General features: G+C 43.2%; 1 protein-coding gene across 1 annotated transcript in view; it reads right to left on the reverse strand.

Annotated features, from left to right (window-relative positions):
* BCR (BCR activator of RhoGEF and GTPase) overlaps window positions 1-22,385 on the reverse strand; it is an 80,147-nt gene that overhangs the window by 25,968 nt on the left and 31,794 nt on the right. Inside the window, exons 9-16 of the mRNA XM_072983078.2 lie at window positions 18,175-18,296; window positions 17,703-17,871; window positions 16,703-16,822; window positions 12,653-12,728; window positions 11,989-12,093; window positions 11,574-11,648; window positions 10,453-10,550; window positions 4,358-4,489 (exon numbers count right to left, since the gene is read on the reverse strand). Coding sequence (XP_072839179.2) covers window positions 4,358-4,489; window positions 10,453-10,550; window positions 11,574-11,648; window positions 11,989-12,093; window positions 12,653-12,728; window positions 16,703-16,822; window positions 17,703-17,871; window positions 18,175-18,296 — 897 coding nt within the window. The remainder of the gene's footprint in view (window positions 1-4,357; window positions 4,490-10,452; window positions 10,551-11,573; window positions 11,649-11,988; window positions 12,094-12,652; window positions 12,729-16,702; window positions 16,823-17,702; window positions 17,872-18,174; window positions 18,297-22,385) is intronic.

The raw sequence follows: 22,385 nt of genomic DNA on the forward strand, positions 1-22,385 counted from the left end.
ACAATATTTAAAAGCTAAAAACAGGAAGTACACAAATGCTAAAAAGAATTAAACAATTATTATATTAAATAGAGTCAGTACTAAAAACATATTTAAAAGCAACAAAGCACAACAATGCTCTGCCACTGCTCCTTCTCCTGACAGGCCAGGCTGTTTGGTCTGTATAGACAAATATTAAAACAAAGTGTTGTCTAAATAATGAGGAAACAGTTTGAGTGTTTGGAATCAGGTTCTAGATACTGAACCTGAAGGCTGAGGCCCTTTAAACACACATGCTGGTCTAATAATAATCAACACAATATCCAACTTCTTCCAAATATATTAAAGCATATAAACAATAAATAGCTACAAGAATGAGTCTTGGAAAAATATTCCACAGAATCTTCTCAGGAGGAAAGATCAGGCCTGATAATGCTAACCAGAAGAAATGACAAAAGACTAGAAAGGAAATACATGTTTAGATGAATTAAATTCTCTAAGAGTTGGCGTCCTATTCCACCATGCTTTCCAGATAGCCACTTCCATGGTAAACATGAATGGTGGCAGATAAGAGCAGACAGACCAGGCAACCCCAGTCTGCAAATCAAGACAAAAATCAGACAGCAAACGGAAGGGCAGAGTGTCAACATCTTAAGCTTATTAAAAGTGTGTCTTGACTGGAAATCTCAGAAGAGACCTGGGGAGAATCCATACTGGAACTTTTTTGTTTCTCTTGAATCACATACTCTATATTTTGCTTGGACAACTACTGAAGTTGGAACATACTGCACTGGTTCCTGTACATTTTCAGTCCTTTCATTGTGCTAGTTAGCAGCTATCACAGATATTTGGTTAACCATCATGCTAAACAGATGGTGTTAAATGATCATAATGGTGATATCCTGCAACAAGATACAGTGCATTTTTCTGGTTGGAAGAACAGTGTTATGGAATATGCAACTTGGTTGTCAATTTTTCTTTTTAGTCTGCTAAGTGATTCTACTTGCCTCAATTATGAAACAACAGGGAGCAAAGAAAAAATGAATTCTTCATTTGGCTTTACACCTTCCTGACTAGCCAGAAAAAAAAAATCTATGAAATGTTACATTCAGTTCTTTGGAGAGAAGGTTTGAACAACACAGAAGTGTTTGATGCCTGTGTTAAATCACTGCATAACTGACAGAGGTGTGAAGAAATCTTTGCAGCAGTGACCAACACTATATTTAAACAAACTTCCCTTCCCACCCCTTTTGCTGTTTCTCAGGTGGACAGAAATAAAACAACAACAAGCTTTTTCTTTCTAAGGAACAACTGAAAAAGAAACAAGAAATGGTGGTGATATGCATACGGTACTGCTGTGGGCACTGTGAAGCTTTTGGTAATACAAATTGCTGCAGCAAAACAGAATACATCACGGGAGAGCAGCAGTTATGTCCTCCATGCATTTCAGTGGATTCACATATTAACTTCTTCCATGTGAAAGATTGTGATCCACACAAAATTCAGCCTTTTGAAAGGGCTTCAAGCACCTGGACTGCCATCAAAGCCACCACTGAAGTGTTGGGCTTGTGGAAAAATGCCTGGATTGCTACTGGGCAATCAGGATCCCAATACATGTTTGATTCTCTTAAAAAACATCTTGTAAATAGTGGCGAAATCACGAAGGAATAGGATCAGAAAGCACTTATGCACATGCAGCCTCAGGCATGACAAACTGAAGATACTTTTAGTCCAGCTATTGAATGTAGTGATCCTTTGACATTATGGATGTATGCTTCTGCCCAAATATAAGGTTCTAGACTTTCTGAGTATATACACTGAAAAACCACCTAGACTACCAAGGAGAAGAAAGAAAGGCCTGGACCTGCAGGAAAACGTTCACTTGTCTACAGTTAGTCTGGAAATGTAAAAAAAAATACTGCTCAGTTATGCCTGTCATTAGATGGGGAGGGAACGTGCAGAGATTTGGGGCTAGAATATCACACAGTGTGGACTGGAGGGAGAAGTGGAAAATACTGAAGCAGAAATATGGAATAGATGTTGCGCAAACCTGAATGCTGTGAACCCAGAGATCTCACTTTCATATCTCATCATGATGGACATGAAAGTGAGATTTTGAAGCATTTGGAGTTCCACCTATTGTGAAACCTCTACTTCATGTTGGACTCACTGGATGTTCTTTCTGAGAAGGAAGTATCCTGTTAATTCAGCAGAAAAAAACTGCTTGAATAGTGCAGCGACTAAAGGACAATTTAATCATGCCTCTGCAGCTGTATTCAAAAATGTCTAATGGAGGAGCTTGGCTGAAACCTTCCTCTGTAGGCTAGATCTGAAGTGTCAGCTACCATTTGATGCTAAACTCCAACCCCAATGGTTTGCTTTCTTACTCTGTCTCGCTCTCCTGACCATGGCAGTGCACTCTGGTTATAAGGGAAGACACACTTCGACATTGCCTCTCCTCACACAAGAGGACCAGCTTCATATGGATACTTGGGTAATGAGGTTCACCATCCTTCTGCTAATGCACTGCTTTATCCCAGTATCAGGATACAGTTTCCACCTAACTTCCCTCCCTTGGCAGTTTTGGGGAAACTGCCAAGATGAAGGAAAAACCAAGATGATATAAGAAGTGGAGCAGAGAAACAACACTTTTACACATCACATTGATTTCCAGGAGCAGCCCGGGACAATCCTGCTACCAACAGCTTCAGTAATATTTACGGTAGTGATGAGAATAAATAATATGAGCTATTTTAATGAGGGCTGAGCAAGTAGCACCACACACAGAGGATAAAAGCAGTTCACCTTTGAAAGTCCCCAGATGTTGAGCCAAATGGACTGAAACTAAGTAGAAGTTACAGTTGTCAGTAGAAAGAAACTGACTGCAGGCCCTTCATTTTAAATTAACCAACCAGCATTTACCTCATTCAGAATACAGTATGAAAAAGCCAAAAAGTTGCAAGGCCTCCTTTGTTTTTCTTGCTACAGACATAAGAAAGTCTTTGATTACCTCAAAAACCAGGGACCGAATAACATGCTAACATGAAAGCATTGCAGAAAAGTTGGGGAGGTGATATGTGATAGAAGAGAAACATACCTCCCAACTCTAGCTTCCAATAGCGTCTCGTGCTAAAGAAAAATGATCTGCAAATACAGACTGATGGTGAATTGGGGCTATTTTTAGTGGGAATGGAAAACTGGAAGGCTTCAAAGGACTAGTAAACCTCCCTGCAACATACACACATAAATTGTGGTGCAGAAATATTGCGGAAGCATCTGTTGCTCGCTGACAAGCAGTGTCCTGAACAAAGAAGACACAGTTTTCCAAACAAAGAGCAGATGACAAAACAGGAAATACTGTGCTGCTGGTGCCCATGGAATACTCCTCTGCCTTGACACACAGGCTTTGCTAATGGTTTTTTTCCTCTTATTTAGCATGCATGAAGCAGGAATGTTTAAACAGTGCTCACTCAGCTCAATTTGCCTAGACTCGCTGCTTCTTCACCAGCAACAAAAAGAATGGTGTGATTCTCAAATCCCAGAAGTGAGAGGTGGAATCCCTAGAAGTTGTTGTAAATTCCCATCAATTCCAAGGAAATACAACTAGCTTTTCTCCAAGGAGAGACCCTTATGGCCAAACAAGCACTAGAGTGGTTTATTCAGATGAAGAGGCAGTGAGGTTCACTCACTTCAGTCTCATAGTTTGAGAAACACTCCCAGAGATACTCAGAAATGCAAAGATAGGCAAGACCAGCACAGGAGGATTCTATCCAACTTCGTTCTTCACAACTGGGCCTTGGCTACTGATTAAAGAGCAGTAAATATCAGCATCAGCACACAAAGATCAAACTGATCACATTTCAAGACAAGATAACTTTACACTTTAGGAGATGATGCCCTCACTCCTAAACCCACTGAATTGCCCAGGGAGCTGGTGAGGATACACAAAATAAGAACTGCTTGAACTGTACCCCATAACCCATGTTACAGTGTATTCACTGTGATCTTCCAGGCAACCATAAGCCTTTGTGAAAAGTACCCTACTGGCATAAAGGAGGCCTTTTCTGAAAGCCTTCTTTGCATGCAGCTGGACATTTATCACACGGGGAGGAAAGGGTTACATCTTCACTCTCCATCTGCAGCAGTTTTATTTTTTTCAGAGGAATCTTTTAGCAGAGATTAGTTAATTGCTCCACTGGGGCGGCATGAGGCTTGGGCACTGCATACAGGTGAGCTGCAATGCATAGAGAGAAAAGTGCTGAACTCCCGGCTTCATGTCTTTCTGTCATCTCTCAGTCCCGCTAAGGATCTTTTAAGAAACACAACTGCTGGAGGCAACTAGCTTGCTTTTAGAAAGGAATAGATAGCAACAGCCCACCTGGATTTGGCCTTTTCCCATAATTCTGTCTGTCATCTCTCCATCTTCTTTGGTGAACTTGGTTTTGTTATAGCACTTCTCATAGCACAGGACCCGCAGAGTCTGTGATCCCTCTAGTTCTATCTCAAATTCCTGCAGAAAGAGTACATTGGCTGAGTTAATGGAAGGAGCACCATGGAAATCCAACAGAGAGGTAATTAGTCAAAACTTCATGTTCCATAAGAGCTGTGCACGGGTGGTAGACTGGGTCCATGTCTGGTAAACAATAAGAGAGTTAAGATGACTGACACAAGGATTTGCCTCTCATAGGACTGGGCTCAGTCCCCACCTTACCTAGGAAAGATAACAGCAATTTCAACATTTTCATTAAAGATACATTAAGAAGTAAAATATTTACAGTAGTTTTAAAGACAGAAGACAGAATATTGAAACTAAGACATAAGACATAAGACATAAGAAATTTATTTGTCATTGCGCTCACAAGTGGGTGCAACGAAATGAGGTGCTCTTCCCCAAGGTAAAACTGGACAACACTACAAAAAAAAGTTAAAATATACACAACTTTCACCATCCAAATATAGATACCCCGTTTTCTCTCAGCAATTAAAATTCCACCAAAAACCTATGGCCCTGCATTTAAACTCAATACTGCACTTGGGTAAAAACTGTTCTTGAATCTGCTTGTCCTTGCTTTCAATACCCTGAATCTCCTTCCTGATGGTAATAGTTTACAGCCCCCAGCCAGTAAGGTTCTACCTCGCCACGGTCTGTTAACTTCACGGGGTGCGTGGGGTTTAGGGTCAAACCCGACAAGCAGATCGATAACCGTGCACCATGCAACAATCGTAAGAAAATTTCTGCCCTAAAGCTGGGCACCTGGAATGTACGGACAATGACCCCTGGCTTTCCTGACTACGGCTTTCCTAACGACCTGCAAGAAATAGACGATGTGCGCAAGACAGCTGTCACTGACATGGAACTGAGTAGACTGCAGATGGACATTGTTGCCTTACAAGAGACAAGACTGCCAGACTCAGGATCTGTCAAAGAAAAAAACTTCTCATTCTTCTGGCAGGGAAAACCATCGAATGAGACCAGGGAATATGGTGTCGGCTTTGCAGTCAGAAATACTCTTCTGAGATGCATTGTTCCACCTACTGTGGGGAGTGAAAGAATCCTGTCTCTGCAGCTCCACTCATCAGCAGGACCAATAACCCTCATTTGTGCATATGCACCAACACTGTCATCCACTCCAGAAGTGAAAGACAAATTCTATGACGATCTGGCAGCTACTATCCAAAAAGTCCCTGAAAGAGAGGCACTGTTCATTCTTGGAGACTTTAACGCTAGAGTTGGTGCTGATCATAATTCTTGGCCCACTTGTCTAGGCCGTTTTGGCATTGGAAAGATGAATGAAAATGGCCAACGCTTGCTGGAGTTTTGCTGCTATCATGGTCTTTGTGTCAGCAACACATTCTTTAACACGAAGCTGCAACACAGTTTCCTGGAGGCATCCAAGATCCAAGCATTGGCATCAGCTCGATCTAATCCTCACTAGACGTTCCAGCCTTCCTAGTATTACGATCACACGCAGTTACCAGAGTGCTGATTGTGATACTGATCACTCCCTGGTGTGTAGTAGAGTAAAACTACGAACAAAGAGAGTATATCACACGAAAAAGGAAGGAAGACCACGTATTGACATCAGCAAGACGTGCGATCAAAGAAAAGTGAAGGAATTTGCCCAAGCACTTGAGGAAGTCCTTCCAGGTCCGGCTAATGCAAATGCACCTGAACGATGGGAACACTTCAAGAACACTGTCTATAACACCGCCTTGTCCACCTTTGGCAAGAAGACCAAAAAGATGGCTGACTGGTTCGAAGCCCATTCAGAGGAGTTAATGCCAGCCATCGAGGATAAGAGAAGAGCTCTAGCAGCATACAAAGCCTGTCCTAGCGAGTACAACTTGCAAGCTCTTCGAGCTGCTCGCAGTCAAGTCCAACAGGCTGCCAGGAGATGCTCCAACGATTATTGGCTCCAGCTCTGCTCTCAGATACAGTTAGCAGCGGACACAGGTAACATCAAAGGAATGTATGACGGTATCAAGCAGGCCTTAGGTCCAATGCAGAAGAAATCTGCTCCCCTGAAGTCTGCTACAGGTGTGCTCATCCAGGACCGAGCACAGCAGATGGAACGCTGGGTACAGCACTACTCTGAGCTATATTCCAGAGAGAATGTAGTAACCGAAGAAGCATTAAATAATATTGAGTGCCTGCCTGTCTTGGAAGAGCTGGACAGCGAACCAACCCTAGCAGAAATAAAAGCGGCCTTGGACTCCCTCGCCTCCGGCAAGGCACCCGGAAAGGATAACATCCCCGCTGAAGTGCTGAAATGCTGTAGGGAGATCATCACCACCGAACTGCATGAAGTCTTTTGTCTCTGCTGGAGGGAAGGTGGAGTACCACAGGACATGAAGGATGCAAACATTGTCACATTGTACAAGAACAAAGGAGACAGGGGTGACTGCAATAACTACCGTGGCATCTCTCTTCTTAGTGTGGTAGGGAAGCTGCTTGCCCGTGTTGTGCTGAAGAGGCTCCAGGTGCTTGCAGATAGAGTCTATCCAGAATCACAGTGTGGATTTCGAGCTAATAGATCCACCACTGACATGGTATTCTCCCTCCGACAGCTGCAGGAGAAATGTAGGGAACAACAACAGCCACTCTTAGTGGCCTTCATAGACCTTACAAAAGCATTTGATCTGGTTAGCAGGGATGGCCTTTTTAAAATACTTCCCAAGATTGGATGTCCGCCTCGTCTCCTTAACATCATCAGATCTTTCCATGAGGGAATGAAAGGCACTGTAGTTTTTGACGGCTCAACATCAGACCCCTTTGACATCCAAAGTGGAGTGAAACAGGGCTGTGTCCTCGCACCAACACTTTTTGGGATCTTTTTTGCTGTCATGCTGAAGCATGCCTTTGGAGCTGCAACCGAGGGCGTCTATCTCCGGACTAGATCAGACGGAAAGCTCTTTAATCTCTCTAGATTGAGAGCGAAGACCAAAGTCCAACTGAAATGCATGCGGGACTTCCTCTTCGCAGATGATGCAGCCATTGTTGCCCACTCTGCTGAAGACCTCCAACAACTCATGAATCATTTCAGCAAGGCCTGCCAAGACTTTGGACTAACAATCAGCCTGAAGAAAACACAAGTCATGGGCCAGGGCGTGGACTCACCTCCCTCTATTACCATCTCCACACAAGAATTGGAGGTTGTTCATGACTTTGTGTACCTCGGCTCAACCATCTCTGACACCCTCTCTCTAGATGTCGAGCTGGATAAACGCATTGGCAAAGCAGCCACCATGTTCTCTAGACTCACAAAGAGAGTATGGCTCAATAAGAAGCTGACGACACATACGAAGATCCAGGTTTATAGAGCCTGTGTTCTAAGCACACTCCTGTACTGCAGTGAGTCCTGGACCCTTTGTGCACGGCAGGAGAGGAAGCGGAACACCTTCCATATGCGCTGCCTCCGACGGATTTTTGGCATCACCTGGCAGGACAAAGTTCCAAACAGAGCAGTCCTAGAACGAGCTGGAATTTTCAGCATGAATACATTACTGAAACAGCGACGTCTACGTTGGCTCGGGCACGTCGTGAGAATGGCTGACGGTCGGATTCCAAAGGATCTCCTCTATGGAGAATTAGTGCAGGGAAAGCGCCCCAGAGGGAGACCACAACTGCGATACAAGGACATCTGCAAGCGAGATCTGAAGGCCTTAGGAATAGACCTCAACAGACGGGAAACCCTGACATCTGATCGTTCAGCCTGGAGGCAGGCGGTGCATCATGGCCTCTCCCAATTTGAAGAGACCCTTGCCCAGCAAGCCGAGGCAAAGAGGAAGTCACAAAAGCAGCGAAACCAGGGAGCCGGACAGGGGACAGACTGGATTTGTCTTCAGTGTGGAAGGGACTGTCAGTCTCGAATTGGCCTTCTCAGCCACACTAGGCGCTGTTCCAAGCCCTCCATACAGAGCACACTACCATAGTCTTTCGAGACTGAAGGATGCCTAACTAACTAAGAATCCTTAGAAAATACAACCGTTGTTGTGCCTTCCTGATTAACGCAGCGGTGTTTGCACTCCAAGTCAGGTCATTTGTTATGATAGTCCCAAGAAACTTACATTCAATCACCTGTTCCACACAAACTCCATCTATATACAGTGGCTGAATGTCTGCTCTTTTTTTCCTATAGTCCACTATGAATTCCTTGGTTTTTTGGATGTTAAATAAAAGATTGGTTTTTTTGCACCAGCGGGATAGCTGTAATACCTCGTCCCGATACGCAGACTCATCATCCCCAGAGATAAGTCCTACTGATGTAGTATCGTCTGCAAATTTGATAATCCTATTACTGGGATGGTTATTGGTGCAATCCGATGAATAAATGGAGAACAGTAGTGGACTAAGGACACAGCCTTGTGGAGTGCCAGTGCTGAGTATCTTGTCAGTAGAGATGTAGTCATTCAGTTTAACCCTTTGTGGACGATTTGTTAAAAAATCCAAAATCCACAGACAGATAGAATCTGGAAAATCAAGATCTTTAAGTTTGTCTATTAATCTGTGGGGTATAATGGTGTTAAAAGCAGAGCTAAAGTCCGCGAACAGCATTCTTACATAATTCCCTTGTGTTTCCAAATGGGATAAAGCCATATAAGGCACAGTATTGATCGCATCCTCGGTTGATCTATTTTCTTTATAAGCAAACTGAAGCCCATCAAAGGGATCAGGAAGGCAGGAGATAATATATTTCCGAACTAACTGCTCAAAGCACTTCATTAAGATTGAAGTTAGTGCCACTAACTAGTGAGAATCATAAGTCAGCAGAAGAGCAGTCTCATGAAAGCTCCTTTCCTACTGCTCAGTTCTGCACACTTTCCCTCCCAGTGCCAAACCTGAGTCACAAGTAACTTAAAATGCATTCTGTGCTGCGTAGATTGTTGGGGTGGGAGATGGGCAAATAGGAACAGTGCCTGATCAGTTTGACTCTAAATGTGCCCTTATTTTCAAACTGTTATTAGGAAACTTGTATTATTGATTCTTACATATTTATCATTTGATTGAACTAAATTAAGCTATTATTGTGAGGAGGAAAGTCTTGAATGATACTGAACTGATTCTCTGATTGCAGTGACTCTCATTGTAGAGCAGATTTTGAAGGGATTTGTATATCTTCTCTCACACACAGATACAAAGCAATATTTCAATGCAAGCTTTAGGAATCATAACAAACTCCTATAAGACTATCTTATCAGTGGCTTTGTGATATAACAATTGTACCACCCATGTTGGTCCTCTTGTTCTAGACCATCAGTGATCAGCCTGTGAATTAGCTCAAGCCCTGTGTGAGTTGCTGCTTCAGGCAAGAGCTCCGGTGTGTGATTATTCAGTGAATTTAGCAGTCATATCAGTGCTCACTCTGATTTACTAGTGACAAGAGCTCCTTTTTATGAAATTATGTACAAGTAAAACATTTTCTGTATACTACTCTTAACAAGAATAAAATGGTGAAAGTTTTTTTAAAAAAAATATAAAATTCCTTTAATGGAAGAACTGCTAGGTTCATCATCACCCACAAGGAGCTCCTGAAGATACACAACAATTCACAGAACAAGCATCTTGTGCCAGCAGCAATATTAGCCTTCAGCATTAGCCCAAACAGGCAATGGCACAAAATGATTCTCTTTTTTGTGCAAGATGTAGCTGAGTGATGTGCTTTTACATTTCCTTCTGGCCTTTGACTCTACCAAGAAGTCTAATCTGAAATGAATGGGAGGGACAGCACTGCCATATTAACTCCAAAATTAGACAGCTGTATTTTCATTGTTATAAGTCTTTATACAGAGACTGCTCCGGGAAGATTGAATTCACTGACTACTTAAGAATTAACCTGTTATAGAAACCTTCCACAGGAATCAAGAGGAAGCCCCCAATGCACACAAGAAAGCATTTGGAACATGCACAAACAGGACCCACCACCCTGTGTATCAGCAGTGGCCAATGGAAATCCAGGGACTGCTACTGCCTACCTCATTCCAGTTTGGCTCAGATGTGTCTCTGTAAACTCTTGTTTTTGCCTTGTTTACGAAGTACCCAAAAGAATCTACTTCTAAGGTGCAGTAGAGGTCTAAAAAGAGAAGGATGATAAACAAGCAACAACCCAGTTAGGATCACCTGTACCTGTTATGGCTGCACTGATCAGTGTCAGGCAATGGATTCACCCTTTAAAGTGTTGATTGCTGGTCAGACATACAACCATAACCATACCTTATGGATAATTATGCCAATATAATACTATCTTTACTGCTCCTGATCCATTTCATAATTGAATTCAGAGTTCTGGTTCTTACAAAGCCCTTACCAGTTCTTATTGATATATTGAATATGTCAGAAGTCAGTATCTGAAGTATTTGAACACCTTATATACTGCCTGGACCTCAGATGATCTGCTCAGAGTACCACCACAATCTGTATTGTTGAGGGCATCTAAGTGGGTCCCTGGCTATGTAGTCCTTTCTCCAGGCAGACTTGCCTGGCACCTAATCTAATGTTCTCCAGCAGCCAGAAATGTTCTTTTAATTTGGCAGGCCTCTAAAATACAAACAAAATGATTTTAAGATGCTAATCTCTGCTTTTCATAATGACTTTACCTTTTGACCTATGTGAACTGCACATACCACTGTATGTCCAAATAACAAGACAGACGGAAAATAACATAAAAAAAGACTACTCTGTTGATAGCATTTTTAGCAGAATGCTGCTGGATTTCCATTTTGGGGACTGGAATTTGGCTTTGTTGAGCTAACAATTGAATTTGGGGAACAAGTTGTAATTTGGTAAATGAAAATCATTTGGTGAATAGGTTTGCTAATGAAATCACAAAACCATAGTAACTCATTGCAGGAAATCTAATTAATTTCCTTCCCCCTTATAACAAAGACTATAATGTTAACAGTAGCTTCTTGTGAGCACCCAAAGTCCCACTTGGAGAAGAGGGTAGAACTGTCATAGGAGACTCACTAAGTTGCTAACTGTGGCATTACACCAAGAGCAATAACTCCTAACTGTTTGCACTCTCTCTGCCTCTCTCTTTTTTACACACACACCCTCTCTCTCTCTCTCTCTTTTCTGCCATGCAATTATAACTCACTTGAACTCTGCTTGAAGCCAGTGGCTGAATGGACAATGACATTCAGGAATCCATACAGACCAGGAGATTCATCATCTGCATTCAAAAACATACAGAAGTGAAATAACAACTCTCAGCATACTGACAGAATCCCCTAAATATGTTAATATAACAAGAATTTATTACATGTAATCTCTTCACTTCCTGCTCCTTTTCAAGGTGGAACAGCGGCAATGATTTTTCCCAGGAGGAACAATACAAGGTGCAACAACCCCAAGCATGATGCTAGAAATTACTTCATGCTGAGAACACCCTATGCTGTGGAATAATGCAGATTATGCTGGTGACCAGCTGGAAATTTTCCTGTGCTGTCCACTATGAGAAGTAGACCAGTACTAGGTGCGATGGCAGATGAGGCTGACTCGACAGTTCTTACCTTCTTTGTTTATTGTAAGGGGAATGTGATGCACAGTCTGAAGTTTCACACAGGAATTTGTCAGCATCTGGAGCTCCACTGAGGTCAGTGAAAAGCTTTTGAAGCCTGCAATTCAGAAAAGAACCACTATCAGAATGAAGTCAGTGAACTCATGAAGATCAGAAGACCACTGAGAGCAAAAGCTTAGACCACTCATGTCTACCCCCTTTCTTCTACAAAGAACTCTATTTAGAGGAAGAATGTTGGGAACAGATAACTATAATTCCAAGCTCCCAGCTAACCATTACTTACAGGAATCCACTGGCAGCTATTGGAACAAAAAACCATCATCCAATACAACAAGTTGCCCACCTACTCTTAGGAGTGGTGGAAGATATGACCTCCAGGAACACAGCGTGCTTCAGAAGGAATATCAGTGGGATGCTCTTCCTGGGCCAGAAAAGCAGCTGGAAGGTTTAGGTACATAATAGACTTGTCTCTGTCGAAACCAAGCTATACTCTACTGCCACAGATTGCCAGCCCCCACACCTATGCTCGAGGGACATGTAGTGATCCAAAGAGAAACAAGTTTAGATGTGCAGAAGATCTAGTCCCAGGACACGCCCTGATTTCACTCTTTCCAGGATGTCCTGCTGGCTACCGGAGTCAGAGGAAGAATACGTACATTTCTTCTGCTGCTCCCGGATGATCTCTCTCCACTCTGCTCTTTCATAATCAGATGAGATAAGGAACGTGTAGCTCTGAGTGATCAGGAAAGAGAAAGAGTGTTTATTTATCTTGCAAAGTCTTGTTCAACTTCTCAAGGTAAAGTGCAAAAAACCCACAAAATATGTTAATTCATGAGAGACCAGACAAAGCTCACATTGCTTATACAGCTTCCTTTAATGTAACAACAGCATTTTCCTGGACACACAAAAAAGAGCACTCATAGTTTTATAACACTGCTATAGGCTGGAGCTCAAGCAAGCCAGGAGTTCAACACTCTTGAAATGTCTTCCTGAAAACAGGTCCAGAGAAATGTGACTTGGTGCCTAAACCTAGCAGGGATTCAAATGTGTGAACTCCTGTAGGGAAAAAATCTCAGAGATGTAGTTTTCACTTTAGTAGAAAGATAATCTGTCATCCGTCAGTGTATCATATGCAAGTGAAAGAACTATATGAGCCAACTGGTAAAAAATGGAGTGACTATGTGTGCAGGTCTATGCACTGTGAAAAGGTGTCCCAGATGAATGATACCAGTCATATGCATGCTTGCATTTTTACCAGGCTGTTTGCTTCAGATGATGCTGGAATAGTTTTTAAAAGATATATTTCAAAATGCATAAAGAAAAAGGATCCCTGGGTTTGAAAAATCTAGATGAAGACCCAAACTCTCTCAAGTTGACCCCTAAAGGCATACATGACTTCAGCAACAACAGGACAAAATATATACATAATTGGCAGGTAGGTACCTACCATGGTCTACAACCAACTGTTTGCCCTATACAAACACATAGAGCCCTCAGAATGTTACAGGACCCTGGGCTCTTAGCCAGCAGCTAGGTTTTATGTTCTGGCTTGTCAACAATTTTGCTTCATCAAGCTCTTTTTGCATTCTCCTACCAGAAATTGTAAGAAGAAATTGGAATCAAGCAATTACTGGTATTTCTACTTCACTGTTCCATGAGACAATTTTCAAAGTTTGCAACAATCCCTCCAAAATAACTAATGTTACTTTCAGTTTTTTCTTGCTCAGCTTCTGGGCTATGAGGAAATCTGAAAACATATAGTGGATCTGAGGAAAGATCCCAGAATTGTCCAGAAGCATCGAAAAGCCAGTCAAACAGGTCACACTATATTCCTCTAAGCAGGATGAAACACAATGCCTTGTAAAGGTCTGTGACTGACTTAGGGAAATGCAATAATAAGGCAAAAAAGATATTTGATTCCTTGTTAAAGTTTTGCATCACTTGCTAATTGCAGCACAAATGGAAATAGTATTTTAGAAATGAGGAAGCTTCACGACCTGACTAAAAAACTATCTGATGACAATTTCTGGCACTACAGTGGTGCCTCACATTACGATCGCTTCGTTTAATGACGAAATCGCATTACGATGAACTTAATGATGTTTCCTATGGGGGAATTTCGCTTTGTGATGATCTTCCCTGCTTCAGGAACCGATTCTTCGCAAAACGACGATTTTCCAACAGCTGATCGGCTGTTTCAAAATGGCCGCCAGGTAAATAAAATGGCTCCCCGCTGTGTTTAGGGACTGATTCCTCGCAAGCCAGGCAGTGAAAATGGCCACCCTATGGAGGATCTTCACTGGATAGTGAGTTTTAAGCCCATCAGAACGCATGAAACAGGTTTTAATGTGTTTCTATGGGCTTTTAAATTTCGCTTTACGATGTTTTCGTTCTACAGCGATTTCACTGGAACGAATTAACATCGTAATGTGAGGCACCATTGTATATTGGATAATCACAGCAGATCCTGATGTAGAAGGTATGGTTCCAGGAAAGTCAGGTGACAGCAGTGGTCAAGAGTGCTGTTGCCCAACTTCAGTGGTACACCAAGTGCATCCCTGCCTAGGGAAGTTGGGCTTAGCCACAATGATCCATGCCTTTCTTACCTATCTTTTGATTAGACTATTATAACACACTGAACATGGAGCAATTTGTAAAACTTGTGGCATAATCTTTTCTTTAAATATTTGTTAATAGACTTCAATAGTTCTTGGACTGGAGTATTAATTTTATGAGATTCCATAGGCTTCTGTATAGATTATTTAGGTTAATCTTTCTAGCTCCCCAGTATATCTATCATCAGAAAAATCTGCAGTTCTCAAATGAGGTTTGCCTCTCTAGACAGTAACAACAATATTTGGAAATGAGAAATAATAAACGTGATCATCCCTCTTTCCTAAAATCTTCAAATGAAGTTATTCCTTCATTTGAAGCTTCCCCCCCCCCCATATGATATCATCTTAGAAATCTCCAGGATTGCTTTCAGTAGTGTCCTTGAACAATGCTGATCCCTTTGCACGGACAAACCAAACTGTTCTTTCTGCAGCTTTTTGTAAACAAAGTCCAATCCTTTTCCAAAATGCACCCTTTCAAACATTGCAAGTGTCAGTGAATACAGAATTATTGAAAGTGAAGACAAGCCAGGCAGAGACATTGTGAAGAACAAGCCTTAAGGCTAGAGCAAGCAATAATGCACTTTTCTGAGGTTAAAACAAACATTTCAATGCAAACTGGTGAGGAAGAAAAAAACCCCACACTATTAAAAGCCATGCAAAAATCATTGTGAAGGATGCAAGATCATCATCTCTGCAGATCATTTTAATAAGGAGGTGGATACTGGGGCTTCTCCAGTGTTTTAATTTTTTAAATTTAATTTAATTTAATTTTTTTTTGCCTATAACCCCTATCAGCACGTCCAGTGGTGTGAACTTATGAGACTTGCAGTCCAGTTCAAAAATGGAGAGAGGACATAGTCCAATTTAAATGGATCTGACATAATTATTCCTTTGTTCTCTAAAACTATAAAATGGCAGCATTTAAGAACATCTGAAACACAAGCACTTTGAGTTTCTCTCTCCCGGGCCACAAGAGGAAAAACAGGGAGGGATCAGCGGAAAAACACCAGTATCTTTGTACAGGAGACATCTGAAAGCATGAAGCCCAAAAGTCTTGTGATGTGACTTTTATGTGGGGAACAGTTGCATTGTAGGGAATTGATTTGATGTTATTCTAGGTCCTCCATCTGCAAAACACTACACACCACCACCTGCACCATATGCATGCACACTTACAGTGCTGACATGAAAAGTGTTCCTGATTCCTACAGCTAGCAACAGAAAGGGGAGAAAGGGAGAACTCTAACCAGGATCAACTCACTCAAATCCTGTTCCAGAAACTACTGAACAACATAATTGAGCCTCCAAAACTGGAGTCAAGTGAAAATGGATAACCAAAATGAAATAAAAAGCAAAGTCTTGTGGCACCTTTCAAACTTTCAATGTGTTTCAAAACAGAAAATATTGTGGCATCTTGAAGACAAACGAGTTTTTTTAACCTGTAAAACAAAGTTAAAACCAATCTAGTCTCCTCCCCCCCCCCCAGTACTACTGAAAAGAACAGTTAACATGGTGCAAACAACTATTGTCAAGAAGATGGTGTAAATGAAGATGGACCAAAAAGGACAATGACCAGGACCAAAATATGAAAATGTGTTTAAATACTGGACTGCTTTGAAGGAGATTTTGATATATAGCTTATTAACTCTGCACATACAAAACTCCATCGTAGTCTTACATTAATGAATAACAGCGGATGCCATTTTCTTGCAATTGTCCCAAAGCTGGAAAAAAACTAATATGTCTCGTGGCAAGGTCTACTACCTCATGGAGACTTGAGCCTGGAAGTACATCAGGAGCTGTCACAGCCTTTCAAAGCAATAATGTTCTCCTTTAAAATACTGCTTTCCCCATATGCATGCAGCACTTGTGGTTGAAAGACTCTTGAACTTTTTTTGGCGGGGAGTCCGAAATAAAACACCTAAGTCCTACTTCCAATTCGTTTCCAGGATCACGGGACTGCAGCTAAACTCGTGGACAACATCCCATGGAGACGCAAACATAGAAGGCCTAATGATGAAGTAGTGTGGAGTAGAATTATAAACCTACCCTGTCCAAACCTCATTTTTAGACACCCAAAGGGCCTCTCACCTTGCCATTGCGATTATGCACTCGGAAAGCCATGTTTGGAGACATAAGCAGAAGCAAGGATTCCTGCTCCGACAGCTTCTTTTTCAGTCTCTCCATATTCTTGCTGCCCTTGTTAGCCCTCTGAAGGAAGAACAGACAAGGAGGCCATCACGTCCTATCCCTGTGATGGACACAGGAACCTCAGCATTTCATTTCCATTAACATCTCTCTCTCTCTCTCTCTCTCTCTCTCTCTCTCTCTCCCTCCCTTCCTTCCTTCCTTCCTTCCCTCCCTCCCTCCCTCCCTCCCTCCCTCCCTCCCAAAAGGACCCACATTGCTGGTGCAAGCCATCTCCTTGGCATTATGCTTCCCCCATTTCATCACTGGTCCCTCCAGCCAGCACCCTCCCTCTCTCAACTGAACCTCCTACATGCACAAGGTCCTCTGGCACCAGAATCCTGGAACTCCTATGAACAAACTTGAGTGCACCAAATAAAATGCTGTTCTGGGGAAGGAAGGCATTCTTAATGCTGTGATTGCCAACACTACTGGCTCCATGCTAGATAAGCAACAGTGCCAGGGGCAGCAGCTTGGAGACATCACTTTCCTACACATCCTGCCACTCATTCTGGGTATGGATTTTCTGTGGCACAAGGAGAGCTGCCAGCTTTGCCCAGAACACCCACAGGCCACAGGTGAGGCTGTTTTGGCACACATTCACTTAGCTAGCATATTTATCCTAAGCAACTGCTGAGGCTGCATAACTGCTAGAAATATAGCTGTGACCAGCTGGAATTCCTCATCCTCTTAGACTGAGTTGCTGGCAAGTTTGTTAATGTGCCCCCAAAAACACCATGTCTTGTTTTCAAAAAAGTGGGCTGCATTCCATCAGAGCTCATGCAAAATAAAAATGTCTAACTGAGGTGCCAAAAGATTTGGTTTTGCCACAAATACCTCCACACTAATGTTAATGCATCATTATTACTCATCACCACCACCACCACCATCCCTCCAGCTTTACTTTTTCTCTCTGGATGTCACTCTTGAGTTGTGAAATCTTGATCTTCATGGCGTCCAGCTCCTCATCCGGGACAAGGGATATGCTGGGCACAGCCTCCGAATCGTCTACCATCTGGAAGCTCAGGTCTGCGAGTGGAATGTACCATTTGCAGTCGTACTGTTGGCTTTTCCTACAAGAGTGGGAAAGCAGAGGGTTACCAGCCTGCCCCTCTGCTTACTCTGGTTGTTTAACTCCCTATAGATTTTCAAAATGGCACTGCAGCCTGTACTCCCTGTGGTATCAGTGTGAAAAGGAAGACTGTCTAGAAGGGAGCAGGCAGGTCAGCAGATGCACAGTTTTCTCTTTCCACGTTTCCACATTTCTGCTGCATCAGTCGTCCCAGGTGACTCTTCCTGACATGCTTTCTTCCCACCCCTTTATGTCCTGGGCCCACACAGTCAGACATTCCTGAGGAAACACAAGACAGCCTCACCCTCCAATCTGTTTCTTGAGCTTGGCACACAGGAACAGGTCCGTAAAGAGGAAGACATGGCGCAGTTTGCGGGCTCCCTCCACCAGCTCCACCATGAAACTGTCTTTCAGGAGCTGACGGTGCTGCCAAAAAAGACAAAGCAGCTTTGAGCAAATGAAGAAGGTGAAGGTCAGAAGCAAGGACTGGGTGTAGAAGGGACAGGAGTTGGCCTTCAGCTACAGCAGTCCTAGATAAGGACTGCTGTATGTGCCCTATCCAGTCAAGCATGGGAAAGATGTGCATGTGCCCTATCCAGTCGAGCATGGGAAAGAGGTGCTGTACAACTGAAGGGATGAGGCACCAACATAGAGTTAGAGGGCCAAATCAGATTCCTGAGTGATTCAACAGAGGGAGAATTCAATCATAGCTGTTCAGAGCCCATATAATTCAGTAGTAGGTCAGAAGGTACATCAGGCATCAAACCAGGGGAATATTGAGTAGAAAACATGGGGCATGAAAACAACAGTCAGCCAATGCGCCAAGAAGCAGAGGAGCAAACAACCAGGGCTAGAACAAGAGCACAAGTTTTCCTTGCCACAAAAAAGAAAGTTCAGAGCAAGGTGTTGAATGTCCCTTCCACTGTGAAGGCATCAACAGCTGTCCAAAGAGCTTCTCTGCCAATGTGATTTGGTGAAAGGCAAGAGAAGAGTCCAGAACCTCAAAAGAGCTCATTGAGATAAAGGCTATTCCCTCAACATACATGGGCACACATGGCTATGGCTGCTTCTCAAATTTAAAAAACCTCCATCGGCAAGAGCAGCAAAGTATCCAAAGAAACAGCTGAAACCCTACCACCAGTGGAGTTTGATTTGCTGTTTTTCCTTGGCCACAAAGTCTGCTCCTTGTTTCCTCAATTGCCTACAAAAGAATAGACACCTGTAGCCAAACCTCTCTGGCAGGCAACCACAGGCCAAATCAGTCATTATGGTATCACTAGCTTCTGTGCGGCCATGACTCCAGAGTGAGAAGTGCTGTGCTTTCTACCTGGTACTTGCTATGTACCTAGTATTTTCACTGGATTAAACTCTCCAGTGCTACACTAAGCTCGTCTGGACCCATGTCCTTGGAAAGCTGATCTGCAAGAACCATCTGCCAAGTGCTTGCCATTCCACCTCAGAGCCAATAGCCTGCATCTTCCTGGGCTCCCCCTCCAAAAAGGGAAGAATGCCCCTTGAGAGAAGACAGTGTGGGAAAAGGCACTGTGGAGCATATCTGCTGGCCAGGATTTCTGGGAGTTGAAGACCAAGAACATCTGGAGGCCCAAGGTTGAGGACCCCTGCTGTAGAGGACAGATGCCATTTTAAAGATATATCCCAGAAAAATTCTGAGCAGTGCAGTTCAATAGAGTGGCAGAGAAACTGGGCAGTATCCAGGACCAAACTTTGGACTTAGGCCTAGAAGGGCAAATTCTTTCTCTGCTTTCACTCATTATAAGTCCTGGGGTCTGCAGATAAATTCCATGACAAATTATCCAAGATTTAAACTTTCTCATTGGTTGAATGTCTTTAGCTGAAAGGATTCCATGTCAGTTACAATAGTAATAAGACTTGACAAAATGAGAGGATTGGACTGACACCAAACAGCTCACAAAATGTCTCCTGTTTGCTGAGGGAGGAGTGTTGACACCCGTACCAGAATTGTGTGACACCAGCCCACACACTCTAGGGAAATACTTGCAGAGACCCTCCAACAGGACAGTCAGCAGCTTGCACTGATTACTGTTCCCACGTCAAGCACCCTGTCCATAGAAGCCACTTCCACATAGCAGCCACAGGGCCTGAATCAAGGTCATCTAAAGGAGGACCATCCCAGAGGCTCCCACCTGTATCTTGGACCTTCTCTGCATTGCTAGCTTTGTACCTGTTTTCAGGGATTCGCTAGACAGGCAAAAATTCTCTACAATCCTTTTTTATGCCTACAGTGAGTTTGCTGTCAGATATCAAGGAGACCACCAGAGGGCAGCAGAAAACTATCCAGAAACCTCACCTGTGCAGGGCCATGACTTGGCAGCAATGCTCCCTCCCCCTTTCTGACCACACAGATTTATAGATGCTAGGGAGTGGCTGAAGTCCAAACATCTATGGAGCAACACATCCATGAGTACCAATAAAGATGTCACAAGGCTCGGAGTAAGCTTTCAAGGACTTAAGAAAGCTCTTTGACTAGGGATTTGAGTTTTTTTATGGTGTAGAGAGAAAAAACTAGGCCAAAGAGTCAACCATTACAGTGCAAGGGACTGCACCTAAACTTCCTAACAGAAAATTCTATGTATCTCGCCAAACAAATAATCTCAGAGTTTCTTAGGACAGCATCCTACCTATTAAAGAGGAATCAAACTGTGTATTGTGAACATTCTCCAGGACACGAGGCTCAAAGGAGATACTGCAGGTTAATTTCTTGAATTCCCAGGAGTAATATTTTGGATCTGGGATAATTCTGAAGAACAGTTTTCAGCAAAGTGATGTAGATCTCATGATCTCACACACATGAAGACAGCCTCATCCAAATGTAATATTTGCTGAAAGCTCTTTGTGAGCTCAGCGGGGGAGGGGCAGCAGACACCTTTGGATGGAGCATTCCAGGTGATGGACTCTACAGGCATTCCCATTATATAGTCAACACAGTCCACAAGATGATGAAAGCAGACAACACAAGCAGCAACACAGAACCCAAGTAAAATTTCTAACAAAGGCAACAAAATACCTCTCTCCTGCTCAAGAGAGCAAGGCAGAAGGCACAGATTTAACAGAATTTCATCCCTAAAGGACAGCAGAGTTGAACAGCAGCAGTTCTGCCCCCAGTCCTGTGAATGAACCATTCACGGGCCATGCTTCCCAAGAGGATGGAATCTGGGGTAGATTTACCCCACCTTGTCCTAACCCATCTTTGCTTAACAGGGTGTAACATTTCATCAAAACCATACAAAACTGATTTGGACTCAGGCAGTTCCATAAGTGTCCCATCCATTCAGTGCTCAGACTTTTCATACTCGTCTGGACCAAATGAGAACACTGGGCAGCCCAAGTCGATTTTTATTATACCTGCTTTAGAGGTAGCTTTTAGAAAGAGAGAGAACGATGAAGATGCAAACACCCAAGTAGCATTTACCACCTTGCAAAATGTGCTTTTCAGGCAGCATTGCCAAAGCCTGGCCCAAGTTCAGGTTCAGAACTGCTGGCTGGCAACAGGAAGCATCAGAAGCCATCAGGGAGCTCAGTCTGGAGGAGAATCCCTGCCCCCCTCACCCGCTTTGCCGAGGCCTCCACAATGCCAGCCTGCATTAGTGTCTCCACAATCTCTCTATACTCATTTGCCCCCAAGGATTGAAGATGCCAGGCAAAGACAAGGGGGACGTTTTACAATCCACCTCTGAAGTGCATGGGAAGGAGTGTTTGCACAGAGCCATAAAGCAAAGCATCTCTTCAACAATACCAAATCCTCATTTAATATTTTTAAAGAACAAATGCTTATGAATTAGAATGCAAAGATGCACTGCTCCTCCTCTGGGTGCCAGTGTCCTTGTTTGAGTGAGACAAGCAAAATGTTCATGGGTTTCTGTTTCCCATCTTGTGTGTTTCAGATGCACCAGTTCAAGACCTTGATGCCCAGATGACTTATGTTTCAAGTGCATCTGTTGCAGCACTGCTGATATATCCATGCACCCACCCACCTCATCAACACCTCTCCATTACGTCTGCTGCTTGGAGAGAAGGCTGTTTTTGTGTTGGGCACTGGGTATCCACACAGCTTCAGCAAGCCTGAGGCTACTTTGACCTGCCACCGGCCAACAGGAGACTAATTTGAGTGTGTATTTAGGAGTTGCTTACAGAGCCAGCACACAGAACCCTTCAGAGTGGGAACCAGGAAATGTCCTGGATGAATGAGTAACATCCCTACACTGCTACACCCTACACACAGATATAGCCTTTTAAGATGTGGTTGTGCTCAACCCAACTTTCTGAGCAGTGAGGAGTTTGACAGATGCAGTGCATAAACAGGAACCAAGATTTTTCAGCGCATATTTCCCACATCTGCTGAAAATGGCACATACTTGTTTGAGTCAGCCCTTCAGATGACCTTCCTGACTCTCTCCCATTCCCAACCCTAGCAGGGATGGGTGAGGACTGAACTTTGAAAGGCATGAGGGGTGATGTCTTCTTTACTTCTGGTCA

The sequence above is a fragment of the Pogona vitticeps genome, chromosome 14, assembly GCF_051106095.1.
Source record: "Pogona vitticeps strain Pit_001003342236 chromosome 14, PviZW2.1, whole genome shotgun sequence".
In the NCBI taxonomy this organism is placed as follows: domain Eukaryota; kingdom Metazoa; phylum Chordata; class Lepidosauria; order Squamata; family Agamidae; genus Pogona; species Pogona vitticeps.